The 24,675-nt window shown below is 40.4% G+C and overlaps 1 protein-coding gene across 2 annotated transcripts in view; it reads left to right on the top strand.

Moving 5' to 3' along the window:
• astn2 (astrotactin 2) overlaps positions 1 to 24,675 on the top strand; it is a 491,396-nt gene that overhangs the window by 169,634 nt on the left and 297,087 nt on the right. For both annotated transcript variants that reach the window (XM_030065131.1, XM_030065132.1), the window contains exon 4: positions 172 to 324. In XM_030065131.1, coding sequence (XP_029920991.1) covers positions 172 to 324 — 153 coding nt within the window. The remainder of the gene's footprint in view (positions 1 to 171; positions 325 to 24,675) is intronic.

Raw genomic sequence — 24,675 nt, 5'->3', positions numbered from 1 at the left:
TGAAGACATTCACGCTTTACATGTTTTTCTTTTCCTAATAAATTTGTTTGCTTTACACTTCTGTGTATGTATGCCTGTGCTGCTTTTGGTGTTTGTTACATTTTGCAACCTTCTTTTCACTGTGAAGCCTTTTTATGCTTGCCATTTTCACTTTGTCACTCTCTCCCCTAGCCATTGATCCAAAGCAGGAGTCAGTAGAGGATTTGATGCAGAGGTTCACAGAGAGCTTCCGTGCTCCCAACGCCACAATGGACATGGCTCACTTCCAACATGTCACGCATAGCTCCTCCACGGGGCGCAAGAGGGTCCCCAGCCACACCAGAGGTAAGATGAATAGTTGTTGACTGAGTGCATGAGGTTCACAATTTAGTGAGCTACAGCTCCAGCAAGCATGACAATTAACAATATTTACATGCTTTATTTCATCTTGCTATGAAAGTTGAACCATGTTTTCTGACTGTTGGCATGGAAAGGATTGTAAGGTTGTTGGTGGGAATATTATCCTCAGAAGTTACCTTTCAACGGTGACATAAAAGAGTTACACTGCCTTGAGATACACAGGATAGAGCTGCACATGGTCACTCCTGATTGATGTGCAGCCTCAGGTTTTGGGCTGTGCTTTTGTTTACGTCTCATATTATTGTATGTGGCGTAAAACAGAAAATTGGGGACATTTCCACACTGGTGCACAGGTGACGTTTTAGTTTTACATCAACCACACTTCACAGTTTCTAATGGAAATCTTGTAATGAAACCTCAAAGCACTCAGCGGAACTCATACCTCTGCCACCACTGTGCAGTTGTCAAGAACGGCTGGTTTCAAATATTGGATATTGATCAAACGTTAATCACCACCACACCCCCTTTGGCTAATCAATGTGAAAAGCTAATCAGTTCTTCCTTGTCACATGACCAACTTTCTCATGTAAAGCTCTTCATAACTTTTAGAGCTATTCAGCTAACAAATAGGAAGATGAACAGGTGAACGGAATGGGGTGAAAACATAACCCCTATCCAACTCCAGTGGTGGAAATAATTATATCATGGCTAATTCTCTCTGACAATTAAATGATTCAATCAGTTTTTTTTTCTCCTGTTTTTCTTCACGCATGAATATTGAAAGGCATTCACCAGAGCAACCTGTAAGAGTGATTTTCAAATCCACAGGAAGGAAGGAAGGTGATACAGCCACTTGAAATTCTGAGCCCTGTATTTTTTTTTTTTTTTTTTTTTTTTTTGTCATGCTGTGGCAACATGTTGCTGTCCACGGAGGGCTCAGAGTTTAAACTGGGGCTGAACCAGGCACTCAGGTCTGTGTTGATGCTGTTTACATTTAGGGAGGTAAAGCAGAGTCCTGGCTAGACTCTATCCAGTTTGTACATAGAATAGAATAGAATAGAATAGAATAGAATAGAATAGAATAGAATAGAATAAAACTTTATTGTCAATCAAGGTGGAAGGTTGTCTTTGGCTCACCAACACAGAAGACAGACAGTACTAAAATACAGCAAATACGCAATAAAAAGGCAGTACAATAACCTGCATCAAAAACAATTAATAAATAAACAAAAACAATTAATAAATAAGATGGGGTAAGTCAGTTCAGGTCACTAACTGGATTGGTCATTGGTCTCTTTGTTGAGTTAAGGATGCAAATGGCATTTGGGATAAAGGACTTTTTGGAGACACCTTTGGCAGGAGGGGCTCTGTAGCGCTGCCCAGACTTCAAAAGTTTGAACTGATTATAAAGGGGATGAGAGCTATCTGCCAGGATTCTCCTAGCTTTCCTCCTTGTCCTTTCAACATAAAAGTGGGTAAGAGACTTTTGGCGTTTTCCCACAATTTTACTTGCCATCGTCACAATCCTGCTTAATTTGTTCTTGCACTTTCAGCTTAAGTGACCAAACCAAGCTGGAAGATAAAATGTTAGGACACTCTCTATATGTGCAATATACATAAGTTCTAGGATCTGTGGCTTGACACCAAGACAGCTCAATCTCCGAAGAAGATGGAGTCGCTGTGAACATTTCTTGAAGACAAAATCTGCAAAGTTTATATGGCTGTCCAGAACTGTGCCAAGATATTTAAATGTTTCCACTATTTCAACAAGTTGACCGTCGAGTGAAACTGACTCTACTGTCACATCTTGTTTGGTGCAGATAACCAGCTCCTTTGTTTCAGAAAGACTGATTTCTAGCTGGCTGTTAAGACACCATTCTTCAAGGGCCTTAGTGTGAGTGACATAGGAGGTCTCACCAGAGGGGTCAGTTTTTTGTAACAGGCCATGTTACAAAAGGCCATGTCATCTGCATATTTAACCAGTTTAAAATCACTGAGTGAAAAGTGAAAGTTCATTTGTGAACAGGGAAAAGAGCAAAGGTGAAAGAACGCTACCTTGTGGGCAGCCTGTGCTAATGATAAGCTCTCCTGACAGAGTACCATTGACACACACTCTTTGAGGGTGACAATAACGAAAATTTCAGATCCAGAGTATCAGGCCCTTATCAACATTTAGATCAGCCAGCCTTTTCAAAAGAATATGCACTTTCATACAATTAAAAGCTGCACTGAAATCAACAAACAAAACCTTGGCATATCCTTTAGCAAATGTTAGCTGCTTTGAGACAGAATCTAACAGAGTCAGGACAGCATCATCTGTGCCTCTGTCACTCTTATAGGTAAACTGGAGTGGATCTAAGGGCCTACTCACATTAGGGCCATTTGCTCCGTATTGTACTAAAGCAAAAATGCCCCACTCCCCAGTCCCCTGCTGGCCTACACTCACATTACCTAAAGCCCAAATGCACTCAAGCGCGAATGTCCCCGGTGTGCACGTCATCACGTTGAAATAGGACAACACGCGTGGTCCGACGTCATCATAAATCAGTATAGTTAAAATACATTCATCATGTCTTCCTTTTAACTAAAAGACATTTTTGTATCTTTTAATCAGACATAAGTTTAAGGAATGTTTATTTACCTTGACAGTTTTGGAGGTAACTTCCTCCTTCTTCAGAAATCGTCCAACTGACAGCCGGAGTGGCATGTCAGCTGGCTGCTATGGCAGTCTGTGCGGTGCCGCAGCCGACCCACCTGATCTAGCAGACCCGGCTCCTGCCAGAGAGCAGAAGGCACGGTGCTGGCCATGGCACCGCACGGTGTGCGCGCCTACCCGGTCAGGTCTGCCGGATCTGACAGGTGCACACAGACTGCCATATATACCTTTCATTTTAAATCGACTTTTATTTATACGCGGTTGCAACAGCACAATGGACAGCGACACAGACAACATGCTTGATTATTGATTGCGCAATGTGGCGATTTGCCAGTAATTGGGCTGCCCTCATTAAACGGTTTTGCGAGGCAGGAGGAAACGGGGAGGGATGGTTGCATGATTTACGTCGTATCCAAATTTGTGCGCTGCGTGCGTGACCGTGCATGTGCTCATGCACGGCCTGTACTGCGCTTAAGCACACTCCCCCCAACCATGTCAGAGCGGGGCAAGTGTACTGTATTCAGGCACAGTACGGAGATATCACACTAGTCAAATAATCTGGATTTTGTGGTCAAATATGCTTGGGCACAGTACGAACATGGTAATGTACGTAGCCTCTAACACACCAGCCACCGTGGAGGTCAGGTGGTCAAGCAGAACTCTCTCCATAGTTTTATTAAGTATGGACGTGATCGCAATTGGCCAACAATCTTCAGGCTTGCTCGCACCTGGCTTTTTTGGTATTGACCTTATTGCTGAAAATTTCCAGGATTTGGGCACCCCTGTGACTTGGAGGGAAGGATTGAACAACCTTGAGAAAACTCCTTTTAACTGGGGGGCATAGTCTTTAAGCAGACGGGCCTTCAGGCTATCTTGGCCTGTGGCCTGTGGAGGTCTTTTGCTTCAAGAGCCAGTGTTTATCAGAAGTGTGATATATTCCTTTTGGTACCTAAGTGGCGACAGTAATCTGACACCGTGAAGTTCAGGTTAAAGGCAGATGATACCGTTTCAAATGGGAGAGCACACCGCTTTGTTTTCTAATGTTAAGGACGAGGCTGAGGAGGGACAAAGCCCTTCAGGTTCATGCCCAGACTAATAACCCATAAAATTAATGTAACACTTTGAAATGTCTGTCTTGAATCTAATGTTTTGATGTCAAATGCATACAAAAACATACACAATGCTGCAAAATGTTCTTATATTGTGGGCTATGATGGCCTAAAAGAGTCATCCTGAACTTTTGAGGCATTTCTAAGTTATCTTAGTTATGTTATCCTTTTGACAACTGAGTGGTATTCATCATTCTTGACCACATAATAACAAGGTGGGCTGCCCTCCACTATGAAATGGTGCAGTCTGCTTTAAACTGCCGTGGTTCACTGACAAATACTTAACACAGACATATTGCAGGATCTGACAGAAATTCTGAACCTCTTTTTATAATTTCTGGCACAAATACACTAGCTATATTCTATCTAAACTGCACTGCAAATCGCCAGCAGTCAATGCACTATATTATGAACAAAACTGCAAAACTAATGCTGTCCAGAGAGCCGGGCAGGTCTAATCTTTCCAGGCAGTCTGAGCTGAACGGACCTCCAGTAGCCCTCCAGTGCCAAGTTGCTAATCCAGCTAATTTCCAATCATCTCCTGGTTAAAACTGAGTTATTCTTTTTTATCTTCTCTTGAATCTGCTGAGTGAAGATATGTCTTACCCTTCTGAAACATTTGCAATTTATTTAACACAATAGGCATGTAATTTTCATTTCACACAGCAACCTGTATCCACTGCTGAACAAAAAGGGAAACTTGACACTCCTCGTAACACAGACTTTTAAAGCGATATATCCTCATTTACAAGCAAGGTGTAATTCCTGTTTGCTTGAGGTGAAAATTACACATCACGAGACCTTCCCTGGTAATACCAATGGCATCTGGAGAGGGAGGGTGCTCAGGCTCAGCTCAAGCTGAGGACCAAGTCTCAAATCCAAGGAAATGTCAGGTCACTCACCCTAAGTTGCCCTGGTTTGCAGCAAGGTTTGGACAGCATAAGAAGGTTAGTTGGGTATCACCTCAAGGCTGTTTGGAAATAAGCCACATTAAGCAACTCCTAGTTCTGGAGCTGCATTTGATTCTGGTCATGTGGGAGGTTGGAAGTCAAGAACGTGCCATACTACATGTGAGCAGCAAGGTGAGAAATACATGGAGCCCTGGAAAGTACCTATTTTTATGCTGGTTTGTTTCTTCTCTTCTCTTTTCTTTTCTTCTTTCTTTCTTTTTTTTTTTTTTTTTTACTTGTGATGGAAACTGGCTATTTCACAGGGACAGCCTGTCAAAACTGGGACATATTTGTGTGTTTTATGGTACAGCATACAGAGCTGGAGGGAGTGATTGACTCAGTCAAACTGTGGACAAATAATCATCTGAACAAACCTGCTAATTTTAACAACAAATGTTGAAAACAGCTATTAACAGCTGAGCCAAAACGCCAAATTTTCCTTTTGGGTAGAAATTTTAAAAAGGAACATGTCTGTAGCTGATAATTTGGTATGATAGCTATTAGGGTTGTCAGAAAATGTTGATACTTTGATAAATATTGATACTACACAACTGCAGCAGTATCAAGTCTTGCAGGGCCTCAGAGACACTTAGATTATAAAATGACACTGTGCACCAGGCCGGGAATTTTTTCATTTCAGGGGCCACTTGGCCTTTGGTACTGGCCACAGATATAGTCCATTTAACTCAAGGGCTAAGGATGACTTTGCCTCAAATAATTTATTGGCATTTGCATATTACCAATATTTAAGTATAATAGCCTAAATATTAATAATAAATAAGTATGAAGTTCATGCAGACTCAGCCCTGACCAGAGTCACTGGGCTTATCACTGGGGAGTCAGGGCGAGGTGCAGTGCATGTACTGGGGTTGTGTCGGTTCCTTGGACCATATCAGAGCCTCAAATTCATTCTTTTCAAATTAGGGGTTAAATGCTCATGCACATTTGGGGAATTTTTACACTTTGGGGTGGATACTACCTCTGAGCTTACCTACACCTCTTACCTTGTCCTCTTCTTACCTCTAATTGCATTTCCTCACTCTTCAAATTAATATCAGGGAGATATGTGTGTGTGTGTGTGTGTGTGTGTGTGTGTGTGTGTGTGTATGTGTGTGTGTGTGTGTGTGTGTGTGTGTGTGTGTGAGAGAGAGAGAGTGAGAGTGTAGTATGAGTATTTCCAAATGCAAACAACATCTTGAACAGTCAGGTAGTACACAAGTTTAGGATGGGAACGATAAATCAAATTTACTCTTCCAAGCGCTATGTGTGCTTAGGAAGTAGCTACCAGCACCATCACCTGACGTCTCAGTCCCACAACAAACCATGCAAGTCACATCGCTTGTTCAGCCTGCTGTCTGTGTTTATATAACTAACTGCTAGATTGTATAACTAGAGATGCCTGACTGCCAAAACCCCACAGCACTTTATGTTGGACACTCAGCTACATTAAAAGTTGATGTTAGCCGACATTAGCTGTGGCTGCAGGGCAGATCATTTGTTGAGGGGCATGAAGCCAAACTGGGGGGGGTCACGATGGCTGTAGCTGTCATGGTCGCCATGAGATTCCTGTCCTACTAGGCACCCCATCAGTTCATAATCGGAAATTATGAAATGCCAAAAATGTTTGGTGGTAAATAGATTAATTTCTAGTGAGATGCTGGTGTGCTTAACAACGCACAACCCCTTCACATTCAATTATTAATAAATACAAATAGTTACTTCATTTTTTTTTTTTTTTTTAAATTAGGTATTTATAACATTAGGTTCACAGTAATACATTTATTTTTCACTACCCTAGACTTTTAAATATTGTTATCATGTTAGTCTAAGGTTTATCTTTAATCAAGAATCAATTTTTCAAAGTGTCGTTTTTCCCTGTGAGATTGAGTATCAGTTTTTTGGGATATTGTATTAAATTGCCATTAACAAGTGGCAGCTTTGTCATAGTTTTCAGGTCATGAGGTTAACCATCCCCCTACAGTAAATTGGATTTTAAGTGCTGGTGCATATCCTGTTTAGGCTTATTTTTAAGAGATTAATTATCCTTTTACTAATGTGTTTGATATCACTTTAATTAGTTGCTTCTTACTTTAATTCAGTACCCCCAAAGCAGTTATTTGTAGCCTGGGTCTGAGTTTTGCAAAAAAAAAAAAAAAAAAACAGCTTGCCTGTGTCACATATTTTCCCGAAAGTTCCCTGCAAGACTGTGTAGACTCAGAAATGTATAATTTGCCAATACGATCACATTGGGAGGTGTCATATTGGGCCGTAAACATGGGCAAAAGATGTATCAGGTCTGTGAATGTTGCTATGAAATTCCCCAAATCTTGATTCAGAGTTGCAGGGAAAAGACAGGCAAGAGAAGTATTGTGTTTTACACTGAGGTGCAAAACAAACGTGCAAAACCCATATCATGGTCACAGAATGGTCACAGAATGGTCACAGACGGCATCTTCCTGTGACCATGATGTGGATTTTGCACGACTGTTTCTTGTTGGGGGACTAACAGACCTATCCCACTACAAAAATGGCATGCGGGTTTTCACACAAATTGCGCCATGCCATCTTCACGGAAGGGCAGAACTGAAAAAGCCTGAAGCGTCGCAAAGTAAAGTTATCCCCTACAATCCATCTGATGCAATTTGTGTCAATCCTCGCACACCATCTTTTCAGCCTCATATATCTGTCAGTCCCCTACACACAGACATAATAAACACAGTCAACTATCCCGATCAAATGAGGATGCTGAAGAGCCAATATAATTTTGAGAGCTGGCCTCACAAGCATGAAGTTTAGACTGTTTATCCATATCGAGAGTGTTAAACCAGTGCTGCTCCCATTACTATGGCGACGTCACGTGATGTGGAAGCACAGGCGCCACAAGAAATGAAGAAACACACAAAGAAAAGAGATGCAAATATAAAAATATAACTGGTAGAGTTTTGCCATAAACAAAAAAAGCAATATAATATGTTATGCCTGTCTGAGGCATGTCGTGACTCTGCATTAAGCCTAGAAATAAAGGGACTGATAAAACAAGCGAGACTGGCTTTGGGTGGTCAGACATGTCTCTCTTTATTTATTTTTTTATTTATTTAGTTACTGATCCGGAAAAGTCTCTGATGTGAGTGAGTTTTGTGATCTGTTGCACTATCTACCGTGAAGCCCTCAGTGATGATGGATATTCATGGGATTAAAAAGATCACCTGCCACATGTACTTGCCATCCACCCACACAACTGCGGTGGACAAACTTGGTTCTGTGTTAGATGCAGAGTGCTTGGAGCAAGTCAGCATCCTGTCTATTCATGCATTCCCTCTGTGCAAACTATCAACCTGCCATCTGGAGGAGATGTCCTGAGAGCCAGCCCCCTGTTCCAAGCCCCAAGGACTGTGGTTCACCAATGGGGCCACTGATTTTCAGCCAACATTTTGGATTTTTTTTTGTTTTTCTTGTCGTGGACAAATCATGTTAAAATGTTCTTCTCATGAACCGCAATGAAGTGAAATTTGGCAAGTGTGTTAACAGTGTAGGGCTTTATTTAGTTTGTCAAAAGTCAAGGGATCTGTTCAAACATGGCCAAGAGGAGCACATTTGACTTTTGTAAAATCTGCACAAAAAGCTGTAAAATAATGACAAAGTGATCATTCCACTTTAAATTGGAAAGCTTGGTCAGAAACGTCATTTTAAAGACATCTTCTGAGCCACACTTTGTTGAGATTTGAAGGACATACAGCCATTTAAACAGCCAAGAAAAATGCATGAGAGTTTTTTTTTTTCCTCAGCTTGATACGTTTTATGCAGTAAATTGCTCATTTTCTCACTGTTTCCCTAGGCCCCACTGCAAATTTGCATGTTATTCATGTTATTAATGTAGATTAAGCTCAAGTGCAGCTGCAGTTTTTATTTTATTTTTTCCCCTCCCTAATTGTCACTGATGAATTGTAATGAGCTTGGGGTCACTCTAAAGACAAAAGCCTTTGACTCAGTCATACAGGGGGTCTGACCGGGTGAAGCTAGACAGACAGGGGAAGTGAAGGACGCCATCTGTGTAGTTTATTACATGTCACGCTGATGGGTGACTCCAATAACGTAGGCACATGTGTTCCTGAGTCCATGGCACAACCAGAATACTACCAGTTGCTTGTGATCTATTCCTTTGAGAAGACCATATGGATGAGAAACAGAGTCACTGTCAGCGAGGAAGTGGAGGAGACTGATGGACATACAGATACACTGACAGACAACTGGACAGACAATGACTATGTTTACATGGACTGCAGTATTCCGATATTAACCCGATTAAGACAATACTTGGAGTAAGAAATAACCATAACCCGAATAAGGTCATAGACGGAGAAAGCAACACGACCTGTGGAGTATTCTGGCTTTAGCCGGGTTATTGAAGGGTATGTTAACTGTGTATACACCTTAATCGTAATTTGACATCCTATTTGAGAATCCAACTGCTTGACAGCAACATTTTTTGGATGAGGCGAGAAGATACTGCATGCTGCAAGTATTTTCTGTGAAATGGACATATGTTACTTGGTAAGCCAGGCTAGATCAGGCTATACTCTATAGCACGCAAATGGGAATATGGAATAGTTGTATAAGCAACCCATGAAAACAGATTAATCAGACTATTTTCTACCTTAGAATAAGGCCAGTACTTGGATTATGTAGTCATGGTGATATTAGGTAAATTACATCTTCAAGTATGTTTCAGCACTTTAACCCTATAAAGCCTGAACTATGAAAGAATTGGCAGAAAATTCCATTTTTTTTTTGAAGCCTTTATTTAGTCCTATAACAAAATGTGGAAAAAAAAAAAAAAAAAAAATTCAAGATTTTTCAAAAAATGTGTTATTACATACGTCATATCATATATGACAGTACTTGAAGTGCCAATGGTATGGTCCAGGGTGAACAGGGGAAGTGTCCAAAGGTATACAACAGTATTTTGGTCAAGTATTGATTAAACTGAAAACGGAATGTGTTAACTGATGGCGTGTAACATATATGATACAAATGGCTATATAGGGTTAAGGTATATGGAATTCAAATTCACCAAGCAACTGTGCTTGCAGTGGAGTCAGTGCTCAACCAGTGAAATAAATGTCAGTGGTTCACGTGAGGTGAGGCTCTGAGGTAAGTGTTTTGCCATGGAAAGCACTGAGGAATCATAGAGCATGCATGTAATATATGTCTCTCTGTAACCCTAAACTACTAAAAGATCTGACAAAGAACTGAAGCCTTATTTTTCTAAAATAAAAAGACAAAACAATCTGTTATTCTGTGGTGCATCGCAGAGACATTTTGAAGTCATCACACGGTGTGGTTTTGTCAAATATTATGTTTATGTCGATAAAAGCTTCCTGCCTTATTTGCGTGCACCTTTGTGCACCCTGTTCCCTGCTGCAGCGTTAATGCATTTGCATGTGCTGGCTAGGAGCTGTGATAGTGTTTTGATGTGTCATAACGAATCCTTTGGCTTATTAAGATGAAGATAGCCCTATGGTTACCATCCCTCTTATCTCCTGTTTAATTGACGCTTTGATGTAGCACATGAAAGTACTTCTGTGCTGTGTTGTGCTCTGTTTGTGTGTGTGTGCGCGGGCGCGCGCGCGCGCGCGTGTGTGTGTGTGTGTGTGTGTTCGATGGTGCTTGAATTCACTCCATGCTCGACTGCACTTTTAGCACCCCTCAGTCATCACTGCAGACAAAACACAATGATTGCAGCTATGGGTCTAAAGCCCCAGAGTTTCTCTGTGACAGGCCATGCAGCTGATCTACTGCCAAATCAGAAGAGAAGATATGTATGCATGTGTGTGTGTGTGTGTGTGTGTGTGTTGTTATTGTGAGACATAAGGGACATACACACAGAGAAATTACAGTGTTGAAAATCTTGTTGGTGCATAACCAACCAATTTTCACTTTGAAATTTTTCCGTCTATCTTTCTCTGTCTGCATTATGGCTATCTTCTTTCCTTATTTTATATTTACAAGAACAATATATTTGGTTTCTTTTTGAAGGCATGTATACTTTGTGAAGCTATACACAGGTAGCATAACTGAGCCAGGTTGAGATAGACACACATTATTTCATTGTAAAGGATTACACTGCTTTTTGATCAGCTGATGCTGTGCCACTGTGTGGACTGAGAATTAGTTGTCTCTACCCTCACTGTGGGCTTGTGTGATTGATAGAACAGAAAGCCCACCACATAAACAACACAGAACAGAATAGAAATTCTGCTTTTGCTGCACCACATGTCACTGACACAGGCGAGAGGAGAATATTGGTTTCTGAAGCCAAAGCATTAGAACCTGGAGGCCTGGCCCCTGAGCTAAACAGTTTGATAGCAAAAATGTTGCAGATCTTGGGATTTCAGAGTGTGGAAGTTGCACATTGCCTTGGAGACCATTAACCATATGGTCCCCTAATGGGGTTGGTTGGAGACCAATACATTACACAAATGGAGCTGACCTTTTTGTTTATGCTTGCCACTGTGCAGAATAAAAACATTCTGCATTTGATGTACATCTTATATTAACTAACTATTACATATAGGCCTACCTCTGTTCAATTTTCAGAACATGTTATAATAAAATCTCTACCAGGTGTTCTTCCATTGCACAGCTCTGACACCAATCTCGTGAATTTCACAAATACCTGTTAACAACTGAGGCAGGACACTGCAGATCCATCCATCTATCCAATTTGTGGCTGCTTATCCGGGTTGCGCTGACAACAGGACCAGCAGAGCAGCCCAGATGTCCTTTTTCTCAGCTTCTTCCTCCAGGCTCTTTGTGGGGATCCCCAAGTCTCTCTATTCCAGCTGAGAAAGGTGTAATTTGAGACTTGCTTGAAATTGATAGATAGATAGATATTTTTGTACACACACACATACACACACACACACACATCTATATCTATCTATCTATCTATCTATATTAATATAGATAGATAGATAGAAAGACAGAGATTCCTCAGTGAGACAACTTGATGATCTATGTTATCAAATGTCTTACACAGATCAATAAACAGTGAAGCACAATGTTGTTGGTTGTCTAGGGAACCAGTAATCTCACTTGACTACAAGAGTGACAGCAGTAACTGGACCTGGTCTGAGACCTGATTGTTGTTATTGTAATATGTTAAGAAAAAACAAAACAAACAAACAAACATACAAAAAACAGCTATGAATTTGCAAATGAGGTTTTTTTTTTTTTTTTTTTTTTTTTTTTTTTTGCCAAACAGGAAAATTTTGAAACAGATAATTGTATAAGTTGCTGGCATTGCCACCCTTGTGTAAAGGAATTAGCTGAGCTGCTGTCCGTACATTGGGTATTTTACCAGTAGGAAATGAAAAGTTAAAAATGTGAACTGTTGGATCAGCTATTATATGGACACTGAGCTGCAGGAGGCAGGTTCAAAATGATCTCCCCTCTTACTTTTTTTACACCAGCAATAGCACTGTGGGCTCCCTGATCACTGACAGGTCTGAAGGAAAAGCAAAAGCTATTCGGAGAGGAGAGGGAAGAACAGGATGATGGTTCTGAGTTGGAGGTGAACCTAGATGTAACTCAAAAGCTTCGCAAATTTCAGTTTCTCTTACATCTGATTTATTGTCAGTACTTATCAAGAAAGGAAGACAGGTGGTAAGGTGTTAGCAATAGATTTCATGACTTTCCAGAATTTAACTGGGTCTCCATGTGTGTTTGCCTGAGTGGATAAATAATAGTTTCAATTTAGCTTTCCTAATCGTTAATTTGTGACAAGTCCTGAGTGGTTCAATGTGAAAAAAAAAAAAAAAAAAATCCCGATCAACAGAGTTTGTGGAATTTATTTTTCCCTGATGATCCTTGATTTAGTTTTATGAATTTTAAACTCTGCAAGTGATAGTGCAATGGTCATTGATATCTATAGGAAACGCTCTGCTGGTTGTATACTTTGTCTGAGATCACTTAGGGTGGATTTTGATCCATTCCTGTTTGGTCATGTGGGACTTAGCGTCAGCTGTGATATATTTAACTCTAAACAAATTTCCTTAAGCCTAGCCGAGTCCATAGTTAAGCAATTAATACTGAAATCACCCAGTATAATTAATTAAGAGGATGCATAGCTTGACATCAGTTAGCCTAATTGCTCCATAGCTACAGCTGAAGCAGAGGGAGGGTGGTACTAACTAATAACTGTAATGTGTACATGACCTCTAATGCAAATGCCCTGCATATTCCTAGTTATTGGGAATAGAAGGGGCAGCAAGCAGTGTCTGTGTTGGACACCTTTTGCATGAGCCAGTTTTCAATACAAACAAAAATGTCAGAATAGGCCTCGTTAACTAAAATATTAATGAAATCTAATTTGAGCAATAGTCTCCAACCATTTAAGCGTAGCAGACCTAAACCTTTGTGAGCTTTAAAATTAGCTGAATATAATGAAATTCTGTTATTAAAAGGAAATAAAAAGTCAGAGGACAAAATGTTGGGTTGAGTGCTGATCAAAATTCTGGTAAGGCAAGGGTCCAATAAATTTACGAACACTTTGTGGAATGGGACCAGGGAGGCGAGTCAGTAAGTAAACCACAGTATAGGCTGCCAGGACAAGCAATGAGCTCTGACCTTTCGCAGACCCAGGTGTGAGGAGGCAGTAATTAGTCAATCATTCCAGAATGTGGTTAAATTTAATGTAAGGGCCATGTTGCTGGCCAAAAACCATTAACCTTCCCAGTTAAGATGTCGTGACAGATTAGGCCTAGTGCAGAAAAATGAAGTTGTCAACAAAGGGGATGCCTTGTGTACATTAGTAGTATTTAGCCAAATATGAGGCTGGCAAATACAAGTTAAGGTCGTTAAACCAAGAGGATGGAAGAGGATTAGGTACTGGAGATTGTTTGCTAGCATCCAGAACAGTGATTGTGAAAGATTTAAAGACATATTCGAGTATTTCAGACTGCTCTAATTTAGTTTTGTTGGAGCCAACATGAAGTGTTGCTATGGATGTGGTATGGTTATTGTCATATTGTGAAGCAGATTTGGGAAGAGAAAGTTTATGTGGACTCTAGGTTCCCCTCCTGCTTCCAAAGTGGGAGCACCTGCATCTTTGCATGTACTCTGAGATGAACTCTCAGATGAAACCTGTCCCTCATTGTGTGGTGAGTAAAACAAGCACTACAGAAGTACCGGTGAACTGGGGGAGGCCAGCCAGAAGGGTGATCTAGGGCTCATCAGGTATGTGTTTTGATACCTGGTGGATCATGAGGGTCCCTTGTTTAGTATGAACCAAAAACCTTGGCTGCATTAGTGATGGAGTGGAGCAAGCCTTTGCCTTAGGTTGGTGGGGTCATATCCACATCTTCTAGCCGCAGAAGTGGTGGTTGCATGACTCAGAGTGACAGAGGTAAAGCATGACAAGGTGGAGAATGGAGCTCCTCCAGCTGTGGTTGCGGCAGAGGTACCAAGACCCAAGGTGACCAGGGAGTCAATGAGCTCCTCGTCATCTTTGATCCGATGCAGGATTGAGATTCTTTCTTCCAGATCCATGGTTTCCTTGCCTAGCTGGACACAGCTGTCACAACCAGGCATGGTGAGGAAAGAAAAATGGTAGTGGCAAAGAAATGCAATTGGCCTCAGAGGCGCTTATGGTGCTGTTGTGACCCAGAACATAATATGACACAGAGCAAAAAGATGACAGAGGGCAAAACTTTGCTCCACAATTGGATCCCGCAGCAGAGAATTAGCTTGACAGCACACACAGCCGGTGTCATGCTGCAGATTGCCTCGCTGCTACACATTGCTTCCCTTGCAGCTGGAACAGTCCGTACAGTCATTCCAATTCAACAAAAGATGTTTGCATTACACATTTAAAGTCAGTATATATCTGTGTATTACCAGATCAAGCAGGGTCCTATTTTCAGAGACTTTCCTGTGCAGAAATAATAGAGAAAGCAATGTTTGGCAATGCACTGCAAACCAGGCTTGTTGCAAACTGTGTCCTCTAATTAAAGTTTGGTTGACTACATCAGCAAATGATGTTGACATCTCACATTTGAGGTCAGCATGTATTAACAGAAAAAAGTATTGTGTCTCTTTCACTGTTCTATGCTAAATTAATAGGAATTAATTAGGGAGTAGAGGAATTCTCTTGCAGGGTGGCAATTCACAGGCAGGCGGTATTCTGGGATGACGAACAGACAAGTAGTGACTAAAAGCAGTTACAGTACAAATGGCAGGATCAGTAAAACCATTCTAAAACCACAAAAAAAAAAAAAAAAAAAAAAAAAAAACACTAGCTAAAATTCTTCATTAAAATTAACCACTGTCAGTGTGGAGGGAAATGTGCCTGTTGCAATGAAGTATTGATGAACTATAGTACAGGCACAGTCAGATTATGCTACCATCCATCATCTATCAGTCTGTTTGTCTGTCTGCCAACATCTATATATTCACCATCCACAAATGCAGTGGAATTTCTATATCATTCTTTCCCATTTCTAACTGGTGATCTATTTTATTATAGAACTAGGATATTTTTATTATAGGTAGGGTTGGTAACGGCTGACTCAAGCTCCCTCTGAAGACTGTAAAACTTCAATTAAAAGTGGAGTCAAGCACATCAAAACAGTTATGAGGCAGCCTATCTAACTAACCTTATTTTAACCCCAATTTGTTGTCAGATATCAGCCTCTGATGTTTTGTTGTTGCTGTTGTTGTTGTTTTTGTTGTATTCTTGGCATGTTTCTCCTGCCGAGCAGAGGGCGGCTTTTCCCAGTTCTGTCAGCCAAAGACATGCAGCTTCATCCAGCTGCTGCTATTGTGGTACAGCCGCTCTTAGGAGCCTGTTTTCCTGTCGAGTCCCGCTCGCTGCATCGGGACAGTTTGTTAAACTGTGCACAAGAGCCATTCAGGGTAGATATTTTACTCTCCCTAAATACTGATCAGGGCTTGCACCAATTAGTACAACTTGTGGTTTGCAAAGTTTTGCTGGTTGTTTAGCCAGTTGTTTTTGAAGTCTGTTTCTCGCTTGCTGCTTTATGTTTGTAGTCCTCTGATAGCACATATCCATGGAAATGTTGCCAAGTCACCATTCGGACCAATCAATACAACAGCCCAGGTAGCTCCTCCTAAAAGTTCCTGGAACTCAGATTTGTTCTAACCCAAGCAGCGACTAAATCAGGTTCCTGGAACTTAGCCTGTAACCATGGCATTTCCAGTGGAAATGTTTGTGGAACCTGTGAAATAGCCTTCAAACAAGTGACCAATGGCCACCGCATTTGAGTTCACTACAGGAGCAACATCAGTCACACCTTATGATGAATCACATATACAGAACTCAATGTCTCCCATCCCCTCGATCCCCAAAGTGCCTCCCATCACCACTCAATATGACTCAGGTGTTGCCCACCCTATCCAATCTTTTGTTCCCCATCTATAACACACATATATGGGGACATGAATTCAGGTTGTAAAATATGTCAGTGGGTGCATATATTGTGATGCCCTCTACAAAATCATATTGGCACTCTTAGGTTGTTGGTGTATATGGCCTTATTGTTTCTGTGTGTGTGTGTGTGTGTGTGTGTGTGTGTGTGTGTGTGTGTGTGTGTGTGTGTGTGTGTGTGTGTGTGTGTGTGAAGAAAGCCTATAAGAACATACTTTACAGCTATGCAATAAAACCGCAGAGGGACAGGTTATTTTGAAGAGCAATAGGAAGGAGAGACAAGTGAGGGAGAAAAACACAGTACAATGTCATACCTGTGAACATGCCCAGATACTGATTTCTGCTCCAAAAACCAATACACAAACTGTGAAAGCAGCAAGAAAATCAACCATGCTTCCTTAGATGTTGCGGTTTGGAGGGTTAAATCCTTGCACATGCTGAAGAGCAGGTGGATGGTAAGTCTTAGGCCTTTCTTAGCTAATGTGGGCCTGGTCAAACCACTGCCTAGTATGTTTTGATTTATCTTTTGGTGACCTGCCCAGGATGGGGGATGAGGGAATCATCAGTTCATTCCTGCACCATTCTTGTACTGGCTTTCACTATCATCACTATCTCACAACTCTCTTTCTTAAGGTGGTATTGTATTATAGTGTAATTCATGGAGATCTGATTGGAGTTCCCTTGATTGTTTGTTTACTGAGACATTTTATAAGAAAAAGTAGTAGGCATTTGGTAACAGTGTTAATACAAGTTCATGCAGCCCCAACTTGCAGTACTATCAGCCTAGATCTTTTATAACATATTTTAGTAGCTAAACACCTGAGACATTGCATGTTGGAATTTCTAAATATGTACATAATTATGTCCTATGTTTCAAAACTCAAAAACATTTATCAATATTCAAGTCAGTATTTGACTGAATGTAGCAACGATTGTAAACTTGTAAAATATATATGTTTTACTTGTATTTCCTGAATATATTTTTTGCAGTAAAAGTCAGTGAGTACGGTTCTTGAATCTGCAGTTGCAACCCTCACATGCAGTCTTATGCAAGTGGCAAATGTGCAGTTGGTACAAAAGTATGTGTTGCTTCAAGAAAGTGTGTGTGTGTGTGTGTGTGTGTGCTTGCCTGCCTGTGCGTGCATGCGTGTTTATAGTTGTAGTTGTAGTTATAGTTCCCAGTGTTCTGCTGTGTGTTTCTTTTAACTGCAGAGGGTTGGGTATATTTCATGCACATGTTATTTAGTTATTTGTTATGGTAACACACTTTGAAAAAAGGAAGTAAATACGCCAGTCTTTTTACACTCTTCTAATGCCATGTCCGCACAAAACTGGGGAAATTTGAAAATGCATCTTTGTTTCTCAGGTTTGGCCTTGAAAATGATGCTGCAGCTGGAGTCTCTGAGGAGTGAAATGCATTGAATGGATAAAGAGGCCTATATTTATTTATTTACATTAACCAACTGTAAATGAATCTGGGCTAAAATCACGAGTATGTCCTTGTTAATTCAGATTTTTTTTTTCATAACAGTTTGTTTATAATCTGAGAATTTTTTAGTTTTTTTCTCCAAAATTGGTGAGTTTTTTCCCCCTCATAAATTTATCACTTTGACCTCAGAGAATATTCAAGTTTTTTTCTCGTGAATTTATGACGTTAATCTTGAAAATTCTTACTGCCCTCCCCGGCCCCCATCTCTGTATTTTTTTTTCTCCCTACAATGGCACTAATATGTCGTCATAGATAACGTATAACTACAAAACATCCATGTGTAAAATACAGCCACCCTCTAGATCACTTAGCTCTCAGCATTTTAATTACCTGCTGTCACTCTGAAGTCACGCTGGGGTCAAGAAGGGGTGAAGTCTGCATGTTATTTTTCTCAGAGTACCAGAAGGTAGTGAATAACAGATTATATTTCAATTAGCAGCTCGCACACTGCATAGTAATGTGGCATCAAAATGAGGTACCGACGTCTGTGTTGTAATTTGGTGTGATAGGTAATGCTTGTGTCACGAGGGCCATGGTGGTACCAAGTCTCGGCGTCCAACCTTGATCATAACAAATTCTTACATTTGGTCAGCTCAGAGCTGGCAGGTGACAAGATGGGTGATTTACCCCATTCTGGCAATTTAATGTTACCTTATCAGTAAGTAAATGATACATGTCGAAAAATTATCAGTTATTACCAGCAGCCACTGGGGAAAATAAATAAATTAATTTAAAAAAAAAAATCTGCAAATCTCTCACTACATCATAGGGTTCGAGTCTGAGCCAGACGTAATTCATAGATCGGATATTGGGCTGATGTTAATAAGCTATGCATTGCCTTCCCAGATGCATTGTGCTGACTAGACTAGAGTGCCATAGTATAGTGGTGTGTGCCGGTACTGCAGTCAAATTGGAAAATTCAATTGCCATGGTCATAACAATGAGCAAAATCTACTCACCAGTAGTTGATAATGCATTGCTGTGCATGTATTTTGTTCAGGCTTTTCAAAAAAAAAAAAAAAAAAAAAAAAATGCACTCCTACACCTGTTTATATGTGAAGCCTACTTAACCTATAGTTCAAATAAATTGCTACGGAATACATTTAATGCATTTTTCTGTGGTTTACTATAGCCTCATGTAACCTTGCACATAATACCAAAACAACAACAATAATAACCTTGTTCCCTGAATAGAGAGGAATATGACACAGCACCTATGTAACTGCAATGAACAGTGTGAGACTGAGTTGCTGTAGTTTCATGGCCTTCATCTGTGTTTCAGTCAATATGAATGTAAATGCCAGTTTGTGTTGGGTTTGAGAAGGAATATTTAGCTTTGTGTGTCAGAGTGAGTGACTGCTGAATACAGCTGTGCGTTAATGTGATTAGTATTTGTTGAGCCATGTAGTCTGGTGTTTCTGTCAGCTCAATTTGCTCACATATTTACAGAGCAGACACAGGAGTGCATATATGAGCATAGACAGACAGCATGCATATAGGATGATATAAGCATGGGCACAAGCACATGAGAATGCATATGCAAAAGCACATATGCATACATGATCATACACACTCAGACACATGCATATGCACAAATGAGCATGCAAATGAATGCACATGTATAGGAGGTAGTAAGCATACAAATTCACAAACATGGCATCATACATACTGGTGGACACCTACACTGAGCCTCACATATCTCTGTTGCACTGTGTTGTATGCATGGCGAGCCCTGTGCATAGGTCAAAACTAACTAACTAAATCACCAAAACTGGACTATAGAAATGATCAGTGTACCACATACTATAGTAATGGAAGTAAAGATCATTTTAGCTTCAGTAAACATTGCTTTCATTTGCACTTAATGTAATAGGATTGGTCTTTATAGTACTGAATTAACACACTGGCATGATTTCTAATGGATGCGGTAACAGTGTGTTGTTAGTATAGTGGAATTATGCCTTCTGAAAATAGTGTTTTGCGATCATGTGTAATGCTGGAAAAAAACAAACAGTTACTTCAAACACAAATAGTCATGTCTTGACTGTATTTCTATCAGGTTATCAGTATAATCCTTGGTAAAAGTATATTTGTGTCTTTATTTTTTCAACAGATATGAATTTGAACAGCAGAGGCTACTGTTCAAAAGTTTGGAGTCACTGATGTATAGGGATGGCTCGATACCACTTTTTCACATCCGATACCGATATCGGTACTGCAGCCTTGAGGATCGGCCGATACCGATCCGATTCTTTTTGTCACTCTAAAAGCTGTTAATAATACGTGGATGTAATTTGCTTGATACTGACATCTAAAAACACCACATTCACTGTACAACAACTATTCTGGTCCCCTAAAGAAAGAAGGAAAATATGTGACAACAACTGAAGTCATGTGTAACACTAAATAAATGTGCAACTTGGTGCAAATTTTGCATTTGAGTTAGTTTTATCAACTCGGAGTAGTTTCACCTGGAGTTAAGCGCGTGCACAACAGCTATAAGACGAGTCACCATGGCAACAGGGAAGCGTCGGGCTGCGTTTTTCACCCCAATTGAATTGGAAATCTTAATGCATTCATACAGCGAGTTTCAACATGTTTAAAAAAAAAAAAAAAAGTGCAACACCGCTGCAGCGGCAAAGGACAGGGAGACGGCGTGGGACAACATTGCTGCTCGGGTCAAGGCGTAAGTTTAAATGTAGTCCGTTGCAATCAATAACATTACAGGGGAAAACTGCTTGAATTACTGCTGGCCTATTAATTTATTTCATTTAGGTGACGTGGAACGGTAACGCTCAAAAAGATAATTGTCTGGAAATGCTAAAACATCTATGCGCGGTCTTATAATCATCTCCCGACGAATATTTAATTCTCTGCGCAGTAACACTGCACCTTCATCCACGGGATCGTTGTCGAAAGGACATGCCATGTACTACAACTACTAATGGACTTCTAATAAAGGCCTACTGACTGTTTGTTTTTTTTTTATCTTTTTTTTTTTTTTTTTAAAGTAACAGACGGCAGAACTAATACGCCACGCCAAAACTCGCCTGCTGACTGAATGAATGAGGAAGTTAAATACCGAGTGTGGCTGAAAGAGGGCGGACACAGAGAAACCCGAGGTTTCATGAGAAAATCTGGTCCCGGCCAGGTTAGTTTCATGGACTCTGTTACTGCGGTAACTGACCGAGACCTTAAGTTACCTCCCTCTGTGAAACAGGCTAGAGTTACCTCCCTTTGTGAAACGAAAAACTCAGAGTTTCCCTCATTTCAGGGTTAACAGACTCAGAGTTTTCACTAAACCTGCTTTGTGAAACGGACCCAAGATTTGCTGCACCAAAACAAAAACGGTTTGCTTTTCTTTGCACTCGCCTGTAAAAAGTCTCTGTACTCCTTTCCATGATGCTTCTTCAGATGCTTTATTAAGTCCATGTTAAAACGTCCGGTTTTGCTACCACCCCTTGAGACACTCATATTGCAAATGTTGCGCTTTTGTCCTCCGTTAACGTAAAGTTAACGGAGGACATGACTACAGCTCTGCAGGCTTCTGCTCACGTGACGAAAACACAAGCACATGGCAACCATGGCGACAGGTCGTCTGTGTTACGGCATGTCGCACAAAGTGAAGTTGAGGATATATGAGATAGCTTGGGCTTATGGATCGGACGGGTTCTAATAAAAAAAATCTGATACCCAATCCAGTCGTTTTGGCCTGGATCGGACCCGATACCGATCCAGTGGATTGGATCGGACCATCCCTACTGATGTAGATATGTTTTTTGTTTGTTTTTTAAAGGAAGTGATTATTTTATTCACTATATCATTAGATTGGTGATAAAAAAAAAAAAAAAAATGCGGCCAAAACATTATTACTATTACTGTTTGAACACATGACGATTACAATTAAAATGAAGAAAACTTCATATTAGTACACAATTGAGTTTTAAATCAGGAAAATCAAGGCAGTTGGTGTTTGATGGAGGATGGATTTGTGAAATTGTTTTACATGGCCTTTGTTTCCTCCCCAAAGTCTCTATTTAAAACAAACAAAAATCTGTGGGAGCTGCCTGTCAGTTCAATCACTAAGAAAGAAATCTATAGCTTTTGGATTTTGGGGAATGTAACAATAATCGGTCTGACAGGATGTTCTTGAAAGAAGTTTGTATGCCTTTGTGTCATGTGACCTCTCCGTCCCTGTTTCAACACACTGTTGATCTCATTTCCAAATCTCATTGTTGGGTCTAATTGGAGTGGGACGTACTATTTAGTGTTGCTCAACTGACACTTAATTTTCTCTGCATATTTTCCTCTACTTTGGATAACAATAGCACCTCCCTCGTCTGCACTCCATATAACCGATTTATTCTCATTTATGAGCTCTTCTGAGGCATCTTTTCTCTAAATTTAGCAGGTTAGCATTGTCTTGCTGTACACACATACTCAAGATATCTTGTTCCAGTGTGTCAAGTTGATGAGTTGTTAATAGTAGGAACAAATGTCCTTTTTCTTTTTGAAAGGACTTTTCCATATATAGTTCGACAGAGCCATTTTGTCAAGCACAAAAGGGTCTGTCACAGCATTGTAGGCATGAAAGATTTTTAGTTTGACGTCTCTAAAGGATTTAAAAAGTTCTATTCTCGTAATAAAGGAGGCAGCATGTTTAACAGCAACAAAAGAGAGTCCCTTTGACAGTAAGTCATGTTGTGCAGTACTTAGCTCTTTATGCAAAATTTTGATCATGTTTGAAGGTGTAGAAAGGCCCTTTAATGGGGCTAATATCTTGTTACTCTGTCTCTGCTTGCGCCTCCTCTTCTCTGTGTTGTTTCCATGTGGATTGCACTCGTTGCAGCAGCTCTTGCTTGTTAAAAAAAAAAAAAAAAAAAAAAACGATTGAAGTTTCCATTTCTGTGCTCAGGCCTCCTGATGACCTGTTTAGAGATGAGTGTGGTGCCTTGCTGGTGTCTGAGTAGGTCCATTGGCCCTCAGCATCCAGGGACATACCCAGTCCTCATGGTAACCCACTGTGTCTCTTCTTTCTTGTGCCATTCCCGCTCTCGAGATAAAGATGCAACCTTGCACTGCATAGCCGCTCCGTTGTAAACTTGTCACGCGGTGTCATGCAGCCGTTGGGTGAAGTTGGAAATTTTCTTTTGCAATCCGAAGTTTTTCATTTCCAATTTCTATAACAAGAGGCATGAGGTTGAACGAGCGCTTGTCGAAAGTCTCGCACCATTTCTTGCAGAATTTCTGATTATCATGCCCCGGTGTAAGCTCTATTCTGTGGCTGTGAGGGATTTGTTTATTGCACCAGTGATGGGACAGAACTGCTCCCTGAAACAGCTCTACTCTCTTTCTTTCTGAGTTGTTCTAACAGCATGGCAGGATGATTCAGCTGTTTCCTATAGTTCATTGTATAAAAAATCATGCAACATCTCTCAAATCTAATCACTGCACTTACCGAATTGCATTAATTACAGAATTGCATTTCATATTAAATCAGCACACAAGCATTGTGAATCACATCATATCGGGGGTCCCTGCTGATTACTATCCATAATCATTCTGCATGTAGGCTTTTTCCATATTGTTGAGCTCTGATGACTGAGTAAACCCCATACCTCAGTGCAAGCCTGTGTAGCCCGGAGCACTGCCCTATCAGTATTTTGCAATACATTTTTGGGAATGTTATATTTTTACATCTTCATTAGAATGCATAGAACTAAACCTTTTACTCTTGTCGATTCACTATCATGGTGAAAATGCCACAGATGCTTTTCTTGGACTAACATTTTATGTGAAAGGCTGTTGCTACCAGGTGACAGTGGTTCAGTTATTATTATTATTATTACAATTATTCATTTATTTATTTATTTATTTTGATGGTCGTGATTTAGGTATTTTTGTGTTCATTAAATTGATTGAGTTGTTGCTGTGGTCCCTGACGTGTGGCAGTAAGCCGCAGCAAGTCTACTGCATGCCTGCAACAGGCAATACACCTCAGGGCCTATAGATTGCTCTTCATGAGGTCCATTAGGTTTGCTGGCAATAGCTGTTCTTCTTGTGCTGGTATGAAGGATATCATATTACTACTAGAGTGTGATCTCTCCTCCCCCTATGCAGAAAATAATTAGCTTTTACTGTTCAAAATGAAGCCATCTCCACTTCAACTTCCTGTTTTGACACAACCCTTAATCATTCTCATTACAGGCAAGATTGGAAAATGGTCTACTTCACATTATCTCTTTCTGCCTAATTTTCTGTTCTCTCCACCTCATCTATGTTTACCTTCTCTCCCTGCATTTAGCGTCAGTATTCATCAGTATCTTACTACAGGCTTGATCTGTGTCTCTCGTGTCATGTGAATGCCCTTCTTGCTTTGGTATATCATTATTTCATCCTCTCTTTCTGCCCTTTCAGTTCTTTTCTGTGCAGCCCATACTCCAGATTCCCCTCTTTTCTTTGTGTCCTTTTTCTGTCCTAGTGTGTCATTTTCATTCAAATGTCCCCTCATGTTCCCCCTGCTCTCTCACATTTTAATGTAAAAATGGTAAAACATATTGGTAACACTTTCATAATCATCATTAATAGAGGGTACATTAATCATTACTTAATGAATATTATCTAGTATTTTCATGCTTAACAACCAGCAGATGATTAGTTGATATCCTACATTGTTTACAAACTCA

Source organism: Myripristis murdjan, chromosome 12 (assembly GCF_902150065.1).
Source record: "Myripristis murdjan chromosome 12, fMyrMur1.1, whole genome shotgun sequence".
Classification (NCBI taxonomy): Eukaryota; Metazoa; Chordata; class Actinopteri; order Holocentriformes; family Holocentridae; genus Myripristis; species Myripristis murdjan.
Note: the sequence above shows the minus strand (reverse complement) of the source record. Positions and strands in the feature narration are given on the sequence as shown.